We start from the raw sequence: 18,734 nt of genomic DNA on the forward strand, positions 1-18,734 counted from the left end.
AGAAAGCTAAACGCTATATCATTTCAATCCGCAGTAATTTCGTTTGTTAAGGAAACAAGCATTGTGATACAGTCAACTGATTTTAGTTGTACAATCCCATTATTTTTTATCCTATAACTTTGTACAACAATTTTAAGTTTAATTGTTACTATTTTGGAATTAAACACTTCATCCCCTTATTAGCCAAAAATATAGAAGCGTCATGATCAAGCGGCGCTAGTTCGATTCTCGGGGTGTGCGCTTGAGCAACGAATTGTAAGGCTGCTCTCCATTCAACGGCAACTAGTCAATGGAATAATTCCCGCAAGACTTCAACAATCGAAAACTTCACTCTGTCTATCTCGATAACCGACCTTGCGTCAAAAGCCTCTACAAGTATGGCAAACTAGCGGGAAAAGCAATCCCCTATCAAGGCTTTGTCAGTCCTAAGATAAAGATTCAAAACCAACTAATACAATAGGCTAAATCCGGTTGAAAAGCACTGTGATAGGATAGGCTACCACACTCCTGACTTAAAGAACGTAGACTAATCAAAACTGCATTCAACAAAACGTAAAAATACGTTTTAGACCATCCCTAGACCAGTCCACGTATGTAGGCTATCGCTAAAATAAATGTATGGAAATATGTGGTAAACTATCAGGTTTATTTTAGTTATGATAATGAAACGGTTTACTTCACGGTTTGCTCACACCGTAGCACCGAGGTTCTTCTGATGTCCCAGCAGCACTTTCAACTTCAAGCTAAATGTTGCAATTTATTTGACGAGAATGGATTATGTAAAAGCTAAGAAATTTTTGAAGTTCTGCGTTATGTTAGTTCTTACCCTCTGGTTGTCCACATCGCAAGAAAAACCAGTACCGGTAAATTGCACTGTCCTCATGGCAAGTGATGTTGCTTTTTGCTTTGACAGGCGGCAATAAAAAAAAAATATATGAAAGGAAAGAAGGAAACCTCACTCTGTCAATCTTGGTGACTGGGCCAGCGTCAATGGTTCAAAGTCTCAAGTTCAAAGTCTAAAGATAAAGCTCTCAAGAAGCTTTCCCAGTCCGAGAATAAAGATTTCCGCAGTCAATTAACTTTGAAGAAATAAAAGAAAGTTACAAAGTACGCAGTGCCAATTTCATAGGCTTCGATTCATCTTAAGTGCAAAAGACAATCGACACGGGAAATAACTGATTGTAGAATCTGGAGACAAACTGCCAAGACATGGAGCCAGCAAATGAAACAACCACAAGCACGTCCGGTTCATATGTTTTATTTAACAAAAAATGTGATCACATTGTAAGTTTTACTCACACCCAGACAACAAAACCCGTCATATTCACATTGATTCAAAGTCTTGGGAAAAGAACTGAATCCTAGCTGGCCACGAACTCGGTTGTTCGAGTTTTCCGGAATTTTTTAAGCGCGGTTCATGATTTATCTTCCATTCAAGTCTCAATTGTTACGCTCACCGTTGTTGAGAGTATTTTAATTGCGGAAAAACCAAAGGATTTTTATTTGTTAACTGGGTGAACGTTTTCCAAATAACCCACACAGCAGCACGGACCGAGTTAAAAGCCCCACAAAAAATCCAAAACATGAAACAACATCGGACAAAACACCTGTTTTCAACATCAAGCAATACAAAGAAAAATCAAATATTTCCACCTCCCATTAACACATAGAGTACAATAACAAGTCACAATACAATTGGGGAGATAAAACACAACATTTTGGTGTTTTGTTGTGGCACGAATACACGATGTTTCAGCCGAGTGTGAAAACGCTTCCAAAACCAAATAAAAATTCAAAACACAGTTCGACACCTCTTTAGAGCACGCCGTTCTGACGACACATTCAATGGCATGCTTGAAGGTTGACACTAAAATTGGCTTCCGCGGCTTGCGCTCACTTCATATAAACCTATGAACCACCGGCTTAAGCCCGTATGACAAAAGAGACATTTTGAAAGCGTTCAAATCAATTGAGTTGAAGTGAGTGAAATTTAGATATCACTTCATTACGTCTACAATTAAACCAAAACGATAAAAAGAAATGAAGCAAATATCATCAGCAGACAGCAAAATTCGTCATTTTTGCATTGATTCAACGTGAATCAATGTAAAAATGATGGACTTTGCTGTTTAGAAGAGAATGCGAAATTACTTTCGTGAAGTCGCTGATTTATGTACCCGACACAATTTTGCTTTCGGCGCACGCGGCTGCAACCTTGGTAGGGGCAGCAGTGGCGGAACGTGTCGGGTTATAACGGTAGGGCGCTGGCAGTTGGAGTCGTTAAAGCATCGGTTCCCAAACTGGGCGTGGTGAAAGCACGTGAACAACACACACACACACCGAGCCAACTGCTGTATTCGTACGTCAACGCACGATTCTTGTGTTTGAAACAGGGATAGTTTGAAACAACCCTTTAAAATTATTGTAAAATTGTATAAAATTGTTAAATTTTTATTTTAGTACTAGTGTTTAGTAGTAAAAATGACCCCCCCCCAAAAGTGACAAAACGAAAAACTACTCGTTTTTCCTTTACAATGTTATGCTAGGGGGAAGGTAGCCCGACTTCCCCCCCCCCCTCTTGGAGCCACTGGCTGTCCACATCGCAAGAAAAACCAGTACCGGTATTTAAAAGCGTGTCGTCCCGGGTATTGCACTGTCCTCATGGCAAGTGATAATTTTTTTGCCTTGACAGGAGGCAATAAAAAATATGAAAGGAAAGAAGGAAACCTCACTCTGTCAATCTCGGTGACTGGGCCGGCGTCAGTGGTTCAAAGCCTCTTCAAGAATGCGAAACTGCCAGGATTAAGCTCTCAAGAAGCTTTCCCAGTCCGAGAATAAAGATTTCCGCAGTCAACTAACTTTGAAGAAATAAAAGAAAGTTACAAAGTGCGCAGTGCCAATTTCATAGGCTTCGATTCATCTAAAGTGCACAAGACAATCGACACGGTAAATAACTGATCGTAGAATCTGGAGACAAACTGCCAAGACATGGAGCCAGCAAATGAAACAACCACAAGCACGTCCGGTTCATATGTTTTATTTAACAAAAAGTGTGATCACATTGTAAGTTTTACTCACACCCAGACAACAAAACCCGTCATATTCACATTGATTCAAAGTCTTGGGAAAAGAACTGAATCCTAGCTGGCCACGAACTCGGTTGTTCGAGTTTTCCGGAATTTTTTACACGCGCGGTTCATGATTTGTCTTCAATTCAAGTCTCAATCATCATGCTCGCCGCTGTTGGGAGTACTTTAATTGCGGAAAAACCAAAGGATTTTTATTTGCTAACTGGGTAAACGTTTTCTAAATAACCCACACACCCCGCCCACACAGCAGCACAGACCGAGTTAAAAGCCCCACAAAAAATCCAAAACATGAAACAACATCGGACAAAACACCTGTTTTCAACATCAAGCAATACAAAGAAAAATCAAATATTTCCACATCCCATTAACACATAGAGTCATAGAGTACAATAACAAGTCACAATACAGTTGGGGAGATAAAACACAACATTTTGGTGTTTTATTGTGGCACGAATACAAGATGTTTCAGCCGAGTGTGAAAGCATTTCCAAAATCATTAAAAGTTCAAAATACAGTTCGACACCTCTCTAAAGCACGTCGCTGTGTTCTGACGAGACATTCAATGGCATGTTTGGAGGTTGACACTAAAATGGCTTGCGCTCACTTCATATAAACCTTGAACCACCGGCTTAAGCCCGTATGACAAAAGAGACATTTTGAAAGCGTTTAAAGCAAAGTTGAAGTGAGTGAAATACGTTTTCTTCATTACGTCTGAAATTAAACCAAAACGATAAAAAGAAATCAAGCAAATATCATTCCTACGAATTTTAAATCAGCAGACAGCAAAATCCATTATTTTTGCATTGATTCAACGTGAATCAATGTAAAAATGATGGATTTTGCTGTTTAGAAGAGAATGCGAAACACTTTCGTGAAATCGCTGATTTATGTACCCGACACAATTTTGCTTTCGGCGCACGCGGCTGCAACCTTGATAGGGGCAGCAGTGGCGGAACGTGTCGGGTTATAACGGTAGGGCGCTGGCAGTTGGAGTCGTTAAAGCATCGGTTCCCAAACTGGGCGCCGTGAAAGCACGTGAACAACACACACACACCGAGCCAACTGCTGTATTCGTACGTCAACGCACGATTCTTGTGTTTGAAACAACAAACATGTATATTTTTCCTTTCTTTCATTGAGTAATAGAACCTCAAAACAATGTTATCAATGTCACAATGGTAGGTTTACTCAGATAAAATTAGATGCGCTTTTTTGCTCATTGTGCAAAGCAAATGGTGTTCCGCGGGTTTTTGTGTAGCTAAAAGTTAAAAATTTGCAAAATTATAAATCCATTACGGCGCCGCGAGTGTTCACAAAGTTTCACAGGGCGGCGTCAACAAAATAAGGAACCGCTGGGTTAAAGAATTTGCAACATTAGTACTTGACGCAACATCTTACAAAAAGCACAGACATGATTGTTGTGGTCGGGTCCACAAACAAACGCCCTACAGATGTCGTTGGCGCGTTTGTGGGCCCATCAAGCGCTTCGAAACTTCTGTGGGCTCGTGGCTCGCAGCGAAACTGTTCCCATAGCTTTGGTCACAATCGGTACAAACTGACCCACAGTTTACTTTTCTAGTTCCAATAAATTGACTTCTTTTCTATATTGAAAAACGCAAAACTTCCATTGCATCATTCAGTTTTAGCAAGAGATATTGAAAATCGTTGTAAACAACTTAATCGATTACTCTTGAATAAATAAATTTCATGAAGAAAACTGACAGCAACCGACCAGCTTGTAGCTCTTACCTTCTACTAGAATTAAGTGCATCGCCTTTCCACTGAGTTTACATTTATTAAAATTGTCTATTAATCTGATAAGTTGTTTAGTATACTGTTCACAATGATTCCAAATGCTGCGACGCCGAGAATGATGATGAGGTTGGTAAAGCCTTTATTTCCTCCATCATCTTCCCTACGATGAATGATCTCTGTTGGTTTGACTCCATTCTCTGTCAATGTGCTTGCACTGCGGCCGGTCGATGCTTCAACAGGCAATCGTCCATAGTTGGCTTCAGATAACTTCTTTTTGATTTCTTCAACAAACTCGGGAAAAAGTTCACAAAATGCCGTGTTCTTCAAGTTGAATAAACGGCTGCACATTGCCAAGTTCTGTTTCGTATAAACTGAAGTGTCGACCGATCCTAGAGTGGGAGTATCCTCAACCATGAAACTGAGAAGTCCTGTCAAGATGGTGGTGACCGACCATGCTGGGTTCCATGTGTCCGGGTGGTAGTCACTGATGGACAAGCACAGGCGCTGGTTGCACTTGAATCTGCCGCTAGGAGTGATCATGTAAATGGCAGGGGGCTTAAAGGGAAACTCCCGAGGAAATACAAGTTTCCCGTGGTAGTAGCCGCCCTTGTACGGCGTGTCATCTGGTCCACGTACCTGCAACAACGTACAGTACGTTACTTTTCGGAATGGCCCGTTTCGGCTAGTCCGATTGGGCTGATCCGATTCGGCTAGTCCGATTCGGCTATTACCCTTTTCGGCTACAGCCCGATTCGGCTAGTCCGATTTGGCTGATCCGATTCGGCTAGTTCCCTATTGGGCTACAGTCTTTAGCGGTTAGTTCCCTATTCGGCAATTTTTTGAAAATCCAACGATAATCCTTCTGTAATCCAACAAAATCCAACATCGTTTCTTTTGCATTCCGACAAATTTAGCGAAAAATGTTTGAATTATTAAATTTCTTTTATAGTTGAAATTATCGAAGCTTTAGATGAGTGGGGTTTTGACCTAACCATTGAGATCTTAAAACTAAAAAGCGAATTAAATTTATTTTTGAACTATTAATGTTTGCTCAGATGAAATTGACATGTATCATGCGTCGCCGTCTGCATGCAAACTTAGAATATATTAGAATCCTCAACTATTACAAAATTCTAAATCCAACGACGCCTTCTGTTTATTTACAGTAGAGAATTTTGTATTTTGATCTCGAAGCTTTAGATGAGTGGGGTTTAGACCTAACCACTGAGATCATAAATCATATTTATGACACCGGCATAGGCACCGACTTTTAATTTTGCACGGGGTGGCGGATAGCACAATATGGCAACCTAAAAACTTTCAAACTGCATGTTTTTGTTTTTTACTAAGCGTGTTTCTTAGATGCAATTGTCTTTTCACACCTGATTTGTAGCTCGATTATTTACAAAACAACTTTACAACAAACCACAGGAAGTATGTCGTGAATTTTATTGTTACGTTGTCGCTCCGACATTTAACATTTGGCAAAAGTATTTTTGCGAACGGCAGCTCTGTCAATCCAACTGTTAATCAACTGGTCAAGTTGTAACCGTTAAGCTTCAGCTTGATAAACATTTAAAATTAGGATGTGGTTCTATCGCTGTTGCGTCATGGTAGATCACAAGTAGGTTTTTATGCGCCTGAGTGCACTACTAAACGATCGCTCCGCCTCGCAGGTGGTGGAAGGCAACGATAAGTATATTTTCACAATGCAGACCACGTTTGGAAGCATTAATGATCTTGTTTCATTGCTTGCAAATAGATCAAACAGTTGCGACAGTTGAACGCTTTTTCGGTGGCATCTTTAAGCTGAATAAAACTGGAATGTCGGGGAAAACTTTTATTGGACGACTTTTTGTAATTTTTTCTATGATGTAACAAGCAACTCCTAACTTATGTCAGACCAATAAATTCCCTCCTCAAACTTTTACAGGACAACTTTTCGTAATTTTTTCTATGATGTAACAAGCAACTCCTATGTAAGACCAATAAATTCCCGCCTCACAATTTGTCACGCATTGACACGCAATATTACATTATTACTGCATGAAGTAGATAACAAAGTAGAAATTAAAGCAAGACGGAGATGACAGTACACTCCAATTGAAATCGGAAAACAATTCAAAATGCAAAATCTTGAGTAATTGAAAAAGACTGCTTTATTATTGGAAATTGGCAGGGGGTGTAGCTTTCCTCGAATAGAATCATGTAAACGTGTAAATTTGCAGAACGTTAAAACTGCTACTTTACTAGGTGCACTTTTTAAATAAAAACTCAAAAAGTTTCAAAAATTGCATTTTTTTTAATAAAATTTGAAAATAGATATTCATTTAGGAGGTGGAGCTATAAATCATCGAGATAATTTTATTTCCAAGTATTTTATAGCTGGCATAATTTATAGCGATATTATGAGCAGTTTAAAATTTTTCAAAAAAGATTTTTGAGGGAGGCAATGGAAAGATCGTATTTTATTGATTAATAAATCCCATTGTAAACCTAACAATTGTAACAATGACTTATGAAAAGTAACAAATAATACGATCGCAACAAGGAAAAAACTCGTAGCCACGGCTGCCACGTGTTGCGTAATCTTCACGTAGCTTGCTTGATGTTACGCGAGTATCATGCTTGTGACAAAAACAATCATTTTCTTCGCAATACTGTATTGGTTCACCTCTTGCTTTACGTTGACTTGAAGCGAAAACCAATGATCAAAAAAAGATTTAAACGTTCGTTCAAATTACATTTATTTGCAGTAAGTAATGTAACCTAAACGGGGTGGCTGCCATCATGCCATAGAGGTTATGGGGTGGCGTGGCTGGCCACCCCGGAAGTCGGCGCCAGTGGATGCATTAGACATTTGCATTTTTGTAATGATTTTCAAGCGAAACAGAAGTGTTTTGTTAGTTGTTCGAGTGTGTTATTGTTCAAAATACATGTAAAAACTTACATACGAGTTATTAATTAGAGATTAGCATAAATTTGATGCTATAAAACAAAGTCATATATTATCATATATTTCAAAAAATAAAGTCATATTTTTCAATTTTTTATGTAAAAAAAATGGCCCTAGTAATAAGTAATAGCACAACGTCACTATCAAAGCAGTTGTAATTATTAGGGTAGGCCAGTCCGTGGTGCATTCCCAGGTCCAACGTCAATGCAGGTGAACAATGGTTGCGATTATTACAATTCAAGTATTTGACATTTCTTGGCACATTTTCTCAAATGATCGAAATATAGTCATCATAACACACATTATTATCTGATTTGTTGCCACACAAGTGTGGATGCGAGCCTTGCATTTGTCATCACGTCGGGAACAACGCCAGTATTTCTTAAGCCCGTCTGGACTATATTGAGCTAGTTGAAACATGTAGCCATCATGTAGAAAAACCCCACCTTTGCGCTGCGTACTAATCGATTCCTCTGCCATGATCAAGTAACATCAACTGAGAGTCTAACGAAGGAACTAACCAAAGGAATTTCAGGTGATGTAACGCCGAAACCCAGGTTTACTCTAAACTGCCACTTAGGTTTTAACTTCATCTTTTATGGCAAACGCTATTTGGCAACTGTCTTTTTTTCGTTGACACGTTTTGGCTGAGACTTCATCTCATTAACCCCTATTGGTAATCATGAAAACTGTTATTTTCATGTAAAACACATATTTTGAACGAACCCAGACATCAAAACTCGTCATTTTTACATTGATTCAACGTCTGCAGACGTTGAATGAATGTAAAAATGACGGATTTTGCCGTCTGGGAAAGCACTCAAAGGTAAACACTGGATAAAATGCAAGAATGCAAAAGATACCATATTGTCGAATTAAAATACAAAATCCTCTAAATAAACAGAAGAACCGGACATACATTTCTCTGTTATCATTTTTAATGTAAAAATTCCTTTTGTGGTCCCTTTGTCTGAAAATAAAAACTGTGCTGTTGAAATTTCCGATTGTAGTTTTGGTCTCAATCTCATCAACATGATTCGGAGTAAGCTGTTTGTTACGTAATTCACAAGGCTAATTGTTCTGTGGAGTGACCATTCTGTTGCTCCGTTTTTTTTTTGGTAAAGTTATGAATATGGAACGTACCATATCACTAGGGATGTAACCGGTGTCATAAATATGATTTATGATCTCAGTGGTTAGGTCTTGACTCCACTCATCTAAAGCTTCGAGATCAACTATTGTGGAATAAAATACAAAATTCTCTACTGCAAATAAACAGAAGGCGTCGTTGGATTTAGAATTTTGTAATTGTTGAGGATTCTAATATATTCTAAGTTTGCATGCAGACGGCGATGCATGATACATGTCAATTTTATCTGAGCAAACATTGATAGTTCAAAAATAAATTTAATTCGTTTTTTAGTTTTAAGATCTCAATGGTTAGGTCTAAACCCCACTCATCTAAAGCTTCGATGATTTCAACTAGGCTATAAAAGAAGCGATATTACAACATTCTCTAAATAAACAGAAGACGTCGTTGTCCATTTTATGTGAGCAAACAGTTAAATTTAATAGTTCAAACATTTTTCGCTAGATTTCATTTCAATTTGTTTTTCTTTGTCGGAATGCAAAAGAAACGATGTTGGATTACAGAAGGATTATCGTTGGATTTTCAAAAAAATTGCCAAATAGGGAACTAACCGCTAAAGACTGTAGCCCAATAGGGAACTAGCCGAATCGGATCAGCCAAATCGGACTAGCCGAATCGGGCTGTAGCCGAAAAGGGTAATAGCCGAATCGGACTAGCCGAATCGGATCAGCCCAATCGGACCAGCCGAATAGTAGCAGACCCTTACTTTTGATGACAATCAATAATTAATACAATTTACACTTTTGCGAAACCTGCAAAAACAGAACCCATTGCTGTTTATTACAGTGAATCCAACCGAATTAACCCGAAACTTGCAATCCTGACTGTAATGCAGTGTGTACCAAGAACATTTGTTCAACTTAAATACAGTAATACGTTAGCTTAGTTAGCGACCAAAAACAAAGAGTGAATGCAATGTCTACATGGAAGTTACAAACCACACCCTGTAACTTGCACAATTTGAATCTATTTGGATTACCTGTTCTAAGTTGTCAACCCCCTTTACAAAACAATATAATTTATAAAAATCCCGGCACATGAAATGTTTCACAGCAGCTTGATCATGATATTGACCACCTCTCTCAAATCTCTGATAAAAATCGTTTTATTCATGCTGAGGCAGGCGACCTTGTAAAAATCAATTTTAATAACTACATCACTGTTAGAAGAATATCTTAACAATACAAAAAATATTATCAGAGATTTATTGGTAACCAAATTCTTTAGGGCGTAGGCTATGGTTCTCGAGTTACTCAAGTGTGATGTTTGTATGAAATACCTCTGTGGTCCAGTCAATTGGGCCATGTATAGGAAACATAAGAAAGATTTTACCGGAAATATCTGCTTGCCAATACGGATTCATGCCTGACAGAGGAACAAGAAATGCAATTTTTGTAATTCGCATGCTGTGTGAACGTTCAATTCAACACCAACAAGATGTATTTCTGTGTTTCATAGAATATCAGAAAGCTTTTGATAAAGTACGCCATTTCCAGCTTCTTTCATCACTAAAACGAATTGGGATTGATGATAAAGATTTCCGTATGATACACAATCTATACTACAAGCAACAAGCCGCTGTCATACTTCCCAATGGAATCACTGAATAAATGGAAATATCAAGAGGTGTTCGACAGGGCTGTGTCATGAGCCCAGATCTCTTCAATTTGTACAGTGAGCTCATCCTTAGAGAACTGGAAAGATATTGATGAAGGAAATAATATAAACGGAAAACTTATAGATAACATTCGACATGCAGATGACACAGTCTTGCTTGTAACGTCACAATGTGGTTTGCAAATTTTACTAGATGCAGTTCAAACATCTAGTGAAAAATATGGACTAAAAATAAACATTAACAAAACTAAAACTCTGGCAGTCTCGAAACGTCTTCCTGAACCAACAATTTGCGTGTACTGCAATGATAACAAAATTGAACAGGTTCAAAAATTCAATTATTTGGGCTCAATACTGAATCCAAGCACCCGATGTGAAGAAGAAATTAGACGACGCATTGCACTATCAAAATCAAGTTTCAACACTATGGCAAAAATCTTTAAAGATCGAAAGCTCTCCAAAACCTTAAAAATTCGTTTGTTAAAATGCTTTTTTTGGTCAATTTTGATGTACGGATGTGAAACCTGGACGGTAACGGCAAAAACACGAAAAAAGCTTGAAGCTGCAGAAATGTGGTTTTACCGAAGAATTCTCAAACTTCCATGGACAGCTTTTCGAACCAACAGGGCAGTTCTCCAACAGATTGGCCAGGAGCAGCAGATAATGAGATCTATAGAAATGCGGCAACTGAAGTTCTTGGGTCACATCATAAGGAAAGGCAAACTTGAAGATTTATCTTTAAGTGGAAAAATACTAGGAAAACGGTCAAGAGGAGCTCAAAGATTTACATTTTTGCACAATTTTCAACCACATACCAAGAACCCTACTAAAATTTGGCAAGACGCACGAGATCGATCAAACTGGAACATCATTGTACATCGAGGGCTGTATCAGCCATGATACCTACAGAGATAGGAAACATACAAACTTGGCACCAACATTAAGTTGGCAATTTAACGAAAATCTAATAATACACATTGTTTTTATGCTTTTATGCTTATTTTTTTATGCAGGCGCATTGTTTTTATGCTTATCAACTTTGGTATAATTTCTCTCGTAGCCTACTTCCATTAATCATTTACTTGTCTCCAGTTACGCGTAGATTAATGCCCTTTGTATGTTGCATGGCTTACCTCATTGTGCTAAAGGCCGCAACATTTAAAATGAACAAAATATTTTGATCTTTGATGCAGTACTTCAGAAATCTCTTTATAATTTTTATGTAGGCTTCTGCAGATGCCAATCTTCAGAAAATAGTTACATGAATGCTCCTCCCTGCAATTCTCTTGTCAAATCGTCGTATTTCAATTCAATTCGCAGCTCGTTGACAATTCTCCATAACAATATTGTCTAATAACTGTGTTATTGTGATTGTTACATTTTTTATATGTATTTATTGGTTTTTGTTTTGCATGTTCAATTGCAAATATGGACCTACTGATTTGATGCAAATAAATAATAAAAATAAATCATTTCAAATGTTTTGCCATTTTTGTTTATATTTGTGCCAAGTTCATCTATGATGTTTATCATACATGCAAGCACAATGGTATCATGCTCCATTGCTCAAAGCATGTAAGGAAACTAAAGCATCAAAGTCAGAGGCCATGATATTGTGCATGGTAAAGAAAGGTGGACATACACTACAGCATGCTACCACTATTTTTGTCTTAAACTGACACAGGAAGCCCTATTCAATTACCTACCCAGTGAAGTCAAAATGACATTGAAAACGGATGATATCATTGGTTTAAAACTGCCGTTACAGCAAACATGTTCTTGGTCAAGGGTCTCAAACTCAAAGTGCTCTGAGGGCCAAATGAATACTTGTAAATGAACCTGAGGGCCGCAATACTTTTTTGCATTCGGTTAAACCTGTCTTCCTGGCCAATTTTGATTTTCTAAATTTTATGGACGGTCATACAGAGTTTTCCATCTACACTCTCCTACCACAGGTACCTGGCTCCTGCAGCCTAAGCTGGTGGACCTCTTCCTTAGGTGCATCGCCACTCCAAAAACATTCCGCTTCCTGGCGGCAGTCCAGTTCTTCTTTTAAACTCTTTTTTTCTGGTTTCAAAATTTGCATGCGATAATTTTTTTAGAAGTTGAACTTCATTTTGCATGTTTGGTTGGTTTACAGCAATATTGTCCTCTGTGACTATATTCCCGTTTACTCAAGCAAGACGATGATCTCAATTAAGCGCTCAGACGTGTTGCTACATAGGTTCCGTATCTTTTTGTGCAACTATAATACCAAGCACAATTCGCGCATGCTTCAATGAATGTATGAAGGTGGCAGCATTAAGAAAATGGCAAAACTAAAACCCTTAAATAATACATACGATAACATGGCAAAATTTGACTCACTGACCAGTAGCAAACAGTTTTGCTGTAAAGATTACGTACAAGTTGATTCGGCAAACATGGTTAACCCCTTTTGACAAACAAAAATTTGCCAAGATAAATTCTCCAATCTCCAACTCCAGCAAAATTAACAAAATTTCAACAACTAAACTTGATTATTCATACTGTTACAGCTGAAAGCAGCAAACAAGAACTATATATATATTGTTGCTTGTACGCAGGTCAGTGCAGTTTTATTGAATTTCAGTCATTTATTATTAACATTTCACGAATAATTGTTTTGTTTAGATGAATTAAGATATTTTCCTGAAGAGGGCAGAAAGTTTTGCCGAAAACGTTCGAAATTATGTATCTATTTCATTTCTGTATTAATTTTGAATTATGCAATTCAATGTTATTAAGTTGTTATCGATTGTCTGTCTATGGTTTTTAAAAAGTACCTCTCTACCAAAGCTATACTATATATATATTGTCGAAAAAGTTCTAAAAAAAGAAAAATAGCTAGCTATTTGACTGGCTCCGGTCTTTTAATCTAAAACACTATTTGACCGGTCATGACTTTAACTAACTTGTTGAGAGCAAAAATGTATATAATGCGTTGTTCAGCAAACGCGGTCACATCCTCTTATGACTGAACAGCAACTTACCCAGAGAAATTCACAAATTTCAGCAAATTAAAAAAACTTTAACTTTATTACTCATATTTGAAAAGACATAAAAAATTGGGTTGTACGGTAAATTAAAAATTGACCACAAAAATGCGACTTCGGGTCAAAATATAGTTAAAAAAAACACCTCCAGGTGATATCGAACTCATACCCTCTGGAACACCAGGTCGAGAAATATAGTACGCGCCACTGATTCAGTTGAATAAAACTGTTCAGTGTTCAATTGAGAACTTATATAGTATTTATATCACTTTTTTTCTTTTTTTCTTCTCATTTTTTGCTTCGAAAGAGGTGAAAGAAAAAATATATACATCATGACATGTCAAATAGTGTTTTAGATTAAAAGACCGGAGCCGGTCAAATAGCCACAAACAAGAAAAAAACGCTCATGAGCAATATCAAACTGATATTCTTTGAAATCTAAGACCGATGCAGTCACTATTCACTATGAGGCATGGACAATTGCACCAAAACATGTGGATTGAAGTGTTGAACAGTAAGCAAAGGTAAAGTAGGTTCACCCTATATGTTTGGTCGAGTCCTGTCTTTGTCATGACTTACCAAGGGGGGGGGGGGGGGGAATTATATACCAGCTCCGGGAATTTTTGTGTACGCAATTAAAGTAATAGTGGATTGCATAGTGTGTATATCCCACAAGAATGGCAGCAAAAAAACAGTCGGCCAACATGAAACAACAATCTATCACTTTCGGGAAACAAAACTTATCAACTAGAATTAAAAAACACACATAATAATTTCTATTTGGTTTGTTCAATACCGTACATATATCCTATAATTGGGTTACTATTACAGTTCAGTTCAGTTTATTTTTTGTTTTGTTGGCGAAAAAGAAAGACACAAAAAGCAAAAAGACAATAAACACAAATAATTCGCACAACAAGGATGGCAGCGAAAAACCAAAAGGTCACCTAAGTCAGCTGCCACCCAAACATTTAAACAAAAGACCCAAAATTAAGAACATTAACACATACGGTATATAATATATAGCACAATACTAGCACTTTAATTTGTAAAAATTAACAATGGAATTAACAATACATTAACAATGGAATAACACAGGGCAACATAAAAAAAACATTGTGTAGAGAAATAAGCGGATGATACGTTTCAGGAGTGATCATTGTACAAATTCTTTAATAAACATTTATATTTAAATTTAAAAACATTGTAAGACTTTTCTTTTATTTCTTTTGGTACTTGATTCCATAGTTTCACTCCATTAAAACATAGCATCTTCTTACCAGAGTTTGACGTTGTAGAAGGCAAATATAAATCATTTTTTTGGTTCTGACGGGTTTTATGATGGTGAATTTCATTTACAAAAATAAAGCAGCCAGCAAAGGCCCGGGGCAGCATTTTGTGCACATATTTGTACATAAATTTTGCAGTTTCTAATTTAATAATATCGTCAATTCTGAGCACATTAAATTGGTGATAAAGAACAGTTGTATTTGTTGACCTCGGCAAAAATAAGCAGGATCGAATGAACTTGTTTTGTAACACTTGTAGTGGAGCAAGCAATGTAGAGTTTGCTCTTCCCCAATTTATAATCGAGTATTGGATCTTGGATTGAAACAAAGCATAATATAAAGCCCGTAATACTGTTAAAGGGGCAATGTATCTCAGTTTAAATGCTATGCTGCAGACCTTTGCAAGCTGCTTTCTAAGATTAATAATATGACTAATGACTATCCCATGTCAATCGCTCATCCAAAGTTACGCCTAGATAGTTTATACATTTCTTCCTTTCGATGGATCGGCCACTGATGGACAGACTAAAATTTTCTGCTGCACTTTTTTTGTTGCAGAGGATCATATAAGTAGTTTTACTATAATTTAATGAAAGTTTATTGGATTTCATCCACACATCAATTTTTTCTATTTCTCTATTGACAATTTTTTGTAGAGATGACAGACATTTATCTGACATATGAAAGTTTGAGTCATCAGCAAAAAGTGTATATATATAGTTGAAAAAGAAGATGCATTTGGAAGATCATTCACATAAAGAAGAAAAAGCAAGGGACCAAGGATTGACCCCTGTGGGACACCACATTTAACAACATTGAAATTAGAATTCTTACCATTAATTTTTGTACTTTGCATTCGATTTGTTAGATAAGATGTTAAAACGTTTAAAAACTTGCCACAAAAGCCATAATGGTGAAGTTTTTTTAAAAGTATGCCATAAACAACTGTATCGAAAGCTTTACTTAAATCAACAAAAACCGAGCATGTGTATTTATGATCATTCAAGTTAGAAAGTAAATCATCATAAATTTTTGTCAATGCTAAGCTTGTTGAATCATTTTCACGAAAACCATGTTGAGCTGGGGTTAAAATATTATATTTGTCAATAAAATTCAACATCCGTTTATATAGAATTTTTTCGAAAATTTTGGCAAAAGTTGGCAATAAAGAAATTGGTCGCAAATCTGTAAAGTGTAAAGGTGAACTAACTTTTGGTACAGGTATTATCAGCAGGGTTGTCGGTATTTTACCCGACCCAAAAAAACCCGGGTGGGTTTTTTCAAAAAAAACCCACTTAAAAAAACCAAAAAAAACCCATAAAAAAACCCAGAGCATCATATTTGTCCAGTTTTTACTAGAAAATTGAAAAAATGAACAAAAACACTACAAGGCACTTAAAACAAACTTTAAATTAGGACTTAAGGATGTGATTGTGAAGTAACTTTCCAAGAATAAACTGAAAACGCAGTGGATATTGTACAGTACACAAAAATCAAGTAATACCCCTTTGTGTATACTACACTAAAACTCATGCAAGAAGGCCTTATAGTTAAACTGGTGAAAGTACTACTCTACAGTAGTCTGTATATATGATGTGAAATGCAATTTAGGAGGCTATTTACCAATTACAGATTCTGCGAAGCAGGACATTAAGGTGCGAACAAAACGGCGCAGAGACAAAATGGCGCAGAGGCAAAACGGCGCAGACATAACGGCGCCAAAGTCAACACAACAAGTTCAATTTATAGAACGATAATACTCTGCAACCATAACGAAAGTTTATGTGTGAATAAGGATTTTTGGAGCTGGTATACAAGTCCCCCCCCACCACCCTTGGCAACTCATGACAAAGAGGAATTGACCAAAACATGTTAACAAAATGAGGAAAAGGTTCTAAGCTTGTTACGTTGACTTTGGCGCCGTTTTGTCTGCGCCGTTTTGTTCGCGCCTTAATGTCGTGGACCGCAGATTCTGGATTCTAACGCTTGGCTGTTTCAGAGCATTTGCCTAAATGGCCATTGGCCACGCAATCGCTCAATTGCTCATCCATTACTATATATAATATATTTATAAATGATAAAAAATATTTAAACATGATGGCATAAATGCTCCTTGCCTTCAAATCTAAAGCAAATGATGCAATAATGTCATTTCTACCACGGTAGCATCAACTTGGTATAGAAATCAGTGGATATGCAACATCCAACTTGATCTTGAAATTAATGGATGATGCAACATTCAAGCAACAACAGCCTTAGTGCATTATTTTATTGAGTTATGCAAGCATTGTACTGTGAGTGAAAGGCACTTCATTCGTAAAAAGTAGTTTTGAGGTGAAATAAGCATGAATCTACCTTTTTTTGCATCTTTTTTAAAAAAACCCAATAAAACCCAAAAAAACCTGGGTTTTTTTAAAAAAACCCGGGCGGGTTGGGCTTTTTTAAAAAAACCCGGGTTTTTCTCAACCCTGATTATCAGACTCTTTTTGAGTACATCAGGAAAGATTTCTTGCAAGACACATTTATTCAGTACTTTTGTTAAAAAAGGGCATATAATTACATTAGCCATTTTGATAAATTTAGAAGGTATTTCAAAAATGCCTGAAGCTTTATTTGCTTTGAGGCTCCTTATAGCATCAGATACTTCTATCTCATTTATATCAGGAAAGCCAAAAGAAGAACATTTTCTGTTTAACACGAATGATTCAAAATTTACATTTGAATTTGGAATTTTAGCTGCCATTGAAGTTCCAATATTTGTGAAGTAATTATTTAATAAATTAATGAATTCAATAGAATCTGTTTTATAGGTTTTATCATTTATAGTCATAGTTGAAGGAAGCTTTTTATTATTCGAATTTTTTTTCCCCTCTATCATCTCATGAATGATCTTCCATGTTTTCTTGGAGTCACTTTTTGTTTCTTCAAACTTTTTTTTATAATGTTGATTTTTCAGTGATTGTTTCAAATGATTCAGCTTATTGCAATATGCTTTGTATATATTTCCTCTTTGCTGATTCATTTTTATTTTTTATCCAATATCTAAATAGTCTGTTTTTTGTTTTAATAGATTTATGAATGCCTTTTGTTATCCATGGTTTGTTAGAGAGCTTAATTTCAGTTCTCGACATGTTTCTAAGTGGTGCATGTTTATCTAGTGTTACTTGAAATCGCATAATAAAAGAGTGTACATCAAGTTGTCTGCATCATCACAATCAGTATTTACTTCATTCAAATTAGACTCTAAATCGCATAGGAAGCTGTCAAGACAAAAGTTTTTTAAGCTTCGAATTTTTTTAGTGGGTGAATTACACACTATATACATTTTTATTTTTAACACATGTATAAGAAAATAGGTAAATGATCAGAGATGTCATGTAAGCAAATGCCATAGGCATTTTGGTTACAAGTTATGTTTGTGTAGATGTGATCTAGTAGGCTTGGATTAGATTCTCTACAAAATCTAGTTGCACTTGTTATCAATGACTGGTAGCCTGCAGCTTCTAGGGCTTCTTTATAATTTAATACTGCAGGAGACTTTGCAGCCTTTAACAAGTCAATATTTATATCGCCACAAATTATGTATTTACATCGAGAGTTTTCTAATTTATTTAAAGAATCAATTATTTTGTCTTTGAACACATATGAATATTACATACAACCTACCACATAATGCCACTCAAGTATGTTGGATGGTAGGGGTTCAGCTGTTACAAATGGAACTGGATCTCTTTTTAGGCGAAGATAATCTTGTTTGAGACGTTGTGTTGCAGTGATAGGAATTTTTGCCTTTTTTGGCATTTTCTAATCTTTTTGTATCTTTTCAATCCAGAAGTTTTCAATGATACATAGACAGTTTGCAAA

General features: G+C 36.6%; 1 protein-coding gene across 1 annotated transcript; it reads right to left on the minus strand.

Moving 5' to 3' along the window:
* Positions 1-1,249: 1,249 nt before the first annotated feature.
* LOC145774187 (ubiquitin-conjugating enzyme E2 J2-like) lies at positions 1,250-18,734 on the minus strand. Its single transcript, XM_082585358.1, has 2 exons — positions 18,537-18,734; positions 1,250-5,480 (listed from the first exon to the last, which is right to left on the minus strand). Exons 1-2 carry the CDS (start codon positions 18,669-18,671, stop codon positions 4,899-4,901), a joined length of 717 nt encoding a protein of 238 aa, XP_082441484.1. The 5' UTR covers positions 18,672-18,734; the 3' UTR covers positions 1,250-4,898.

This window comes from Aplidium turbinatum, chromosome 7, assembly GCF_918807975.1.
Source record: "Aplidium turbinatum chromosome 7, kaAplTurb1.1, whole genome shotgun sequence".
Taxonomy (NCBI): domain Eukaryota; kingdom Metazoa; phylum Chordata; class Ascidiacea; order Aplousobranchia; family Polyclinidae; genus Aplidium; species Aplidium turbinatum.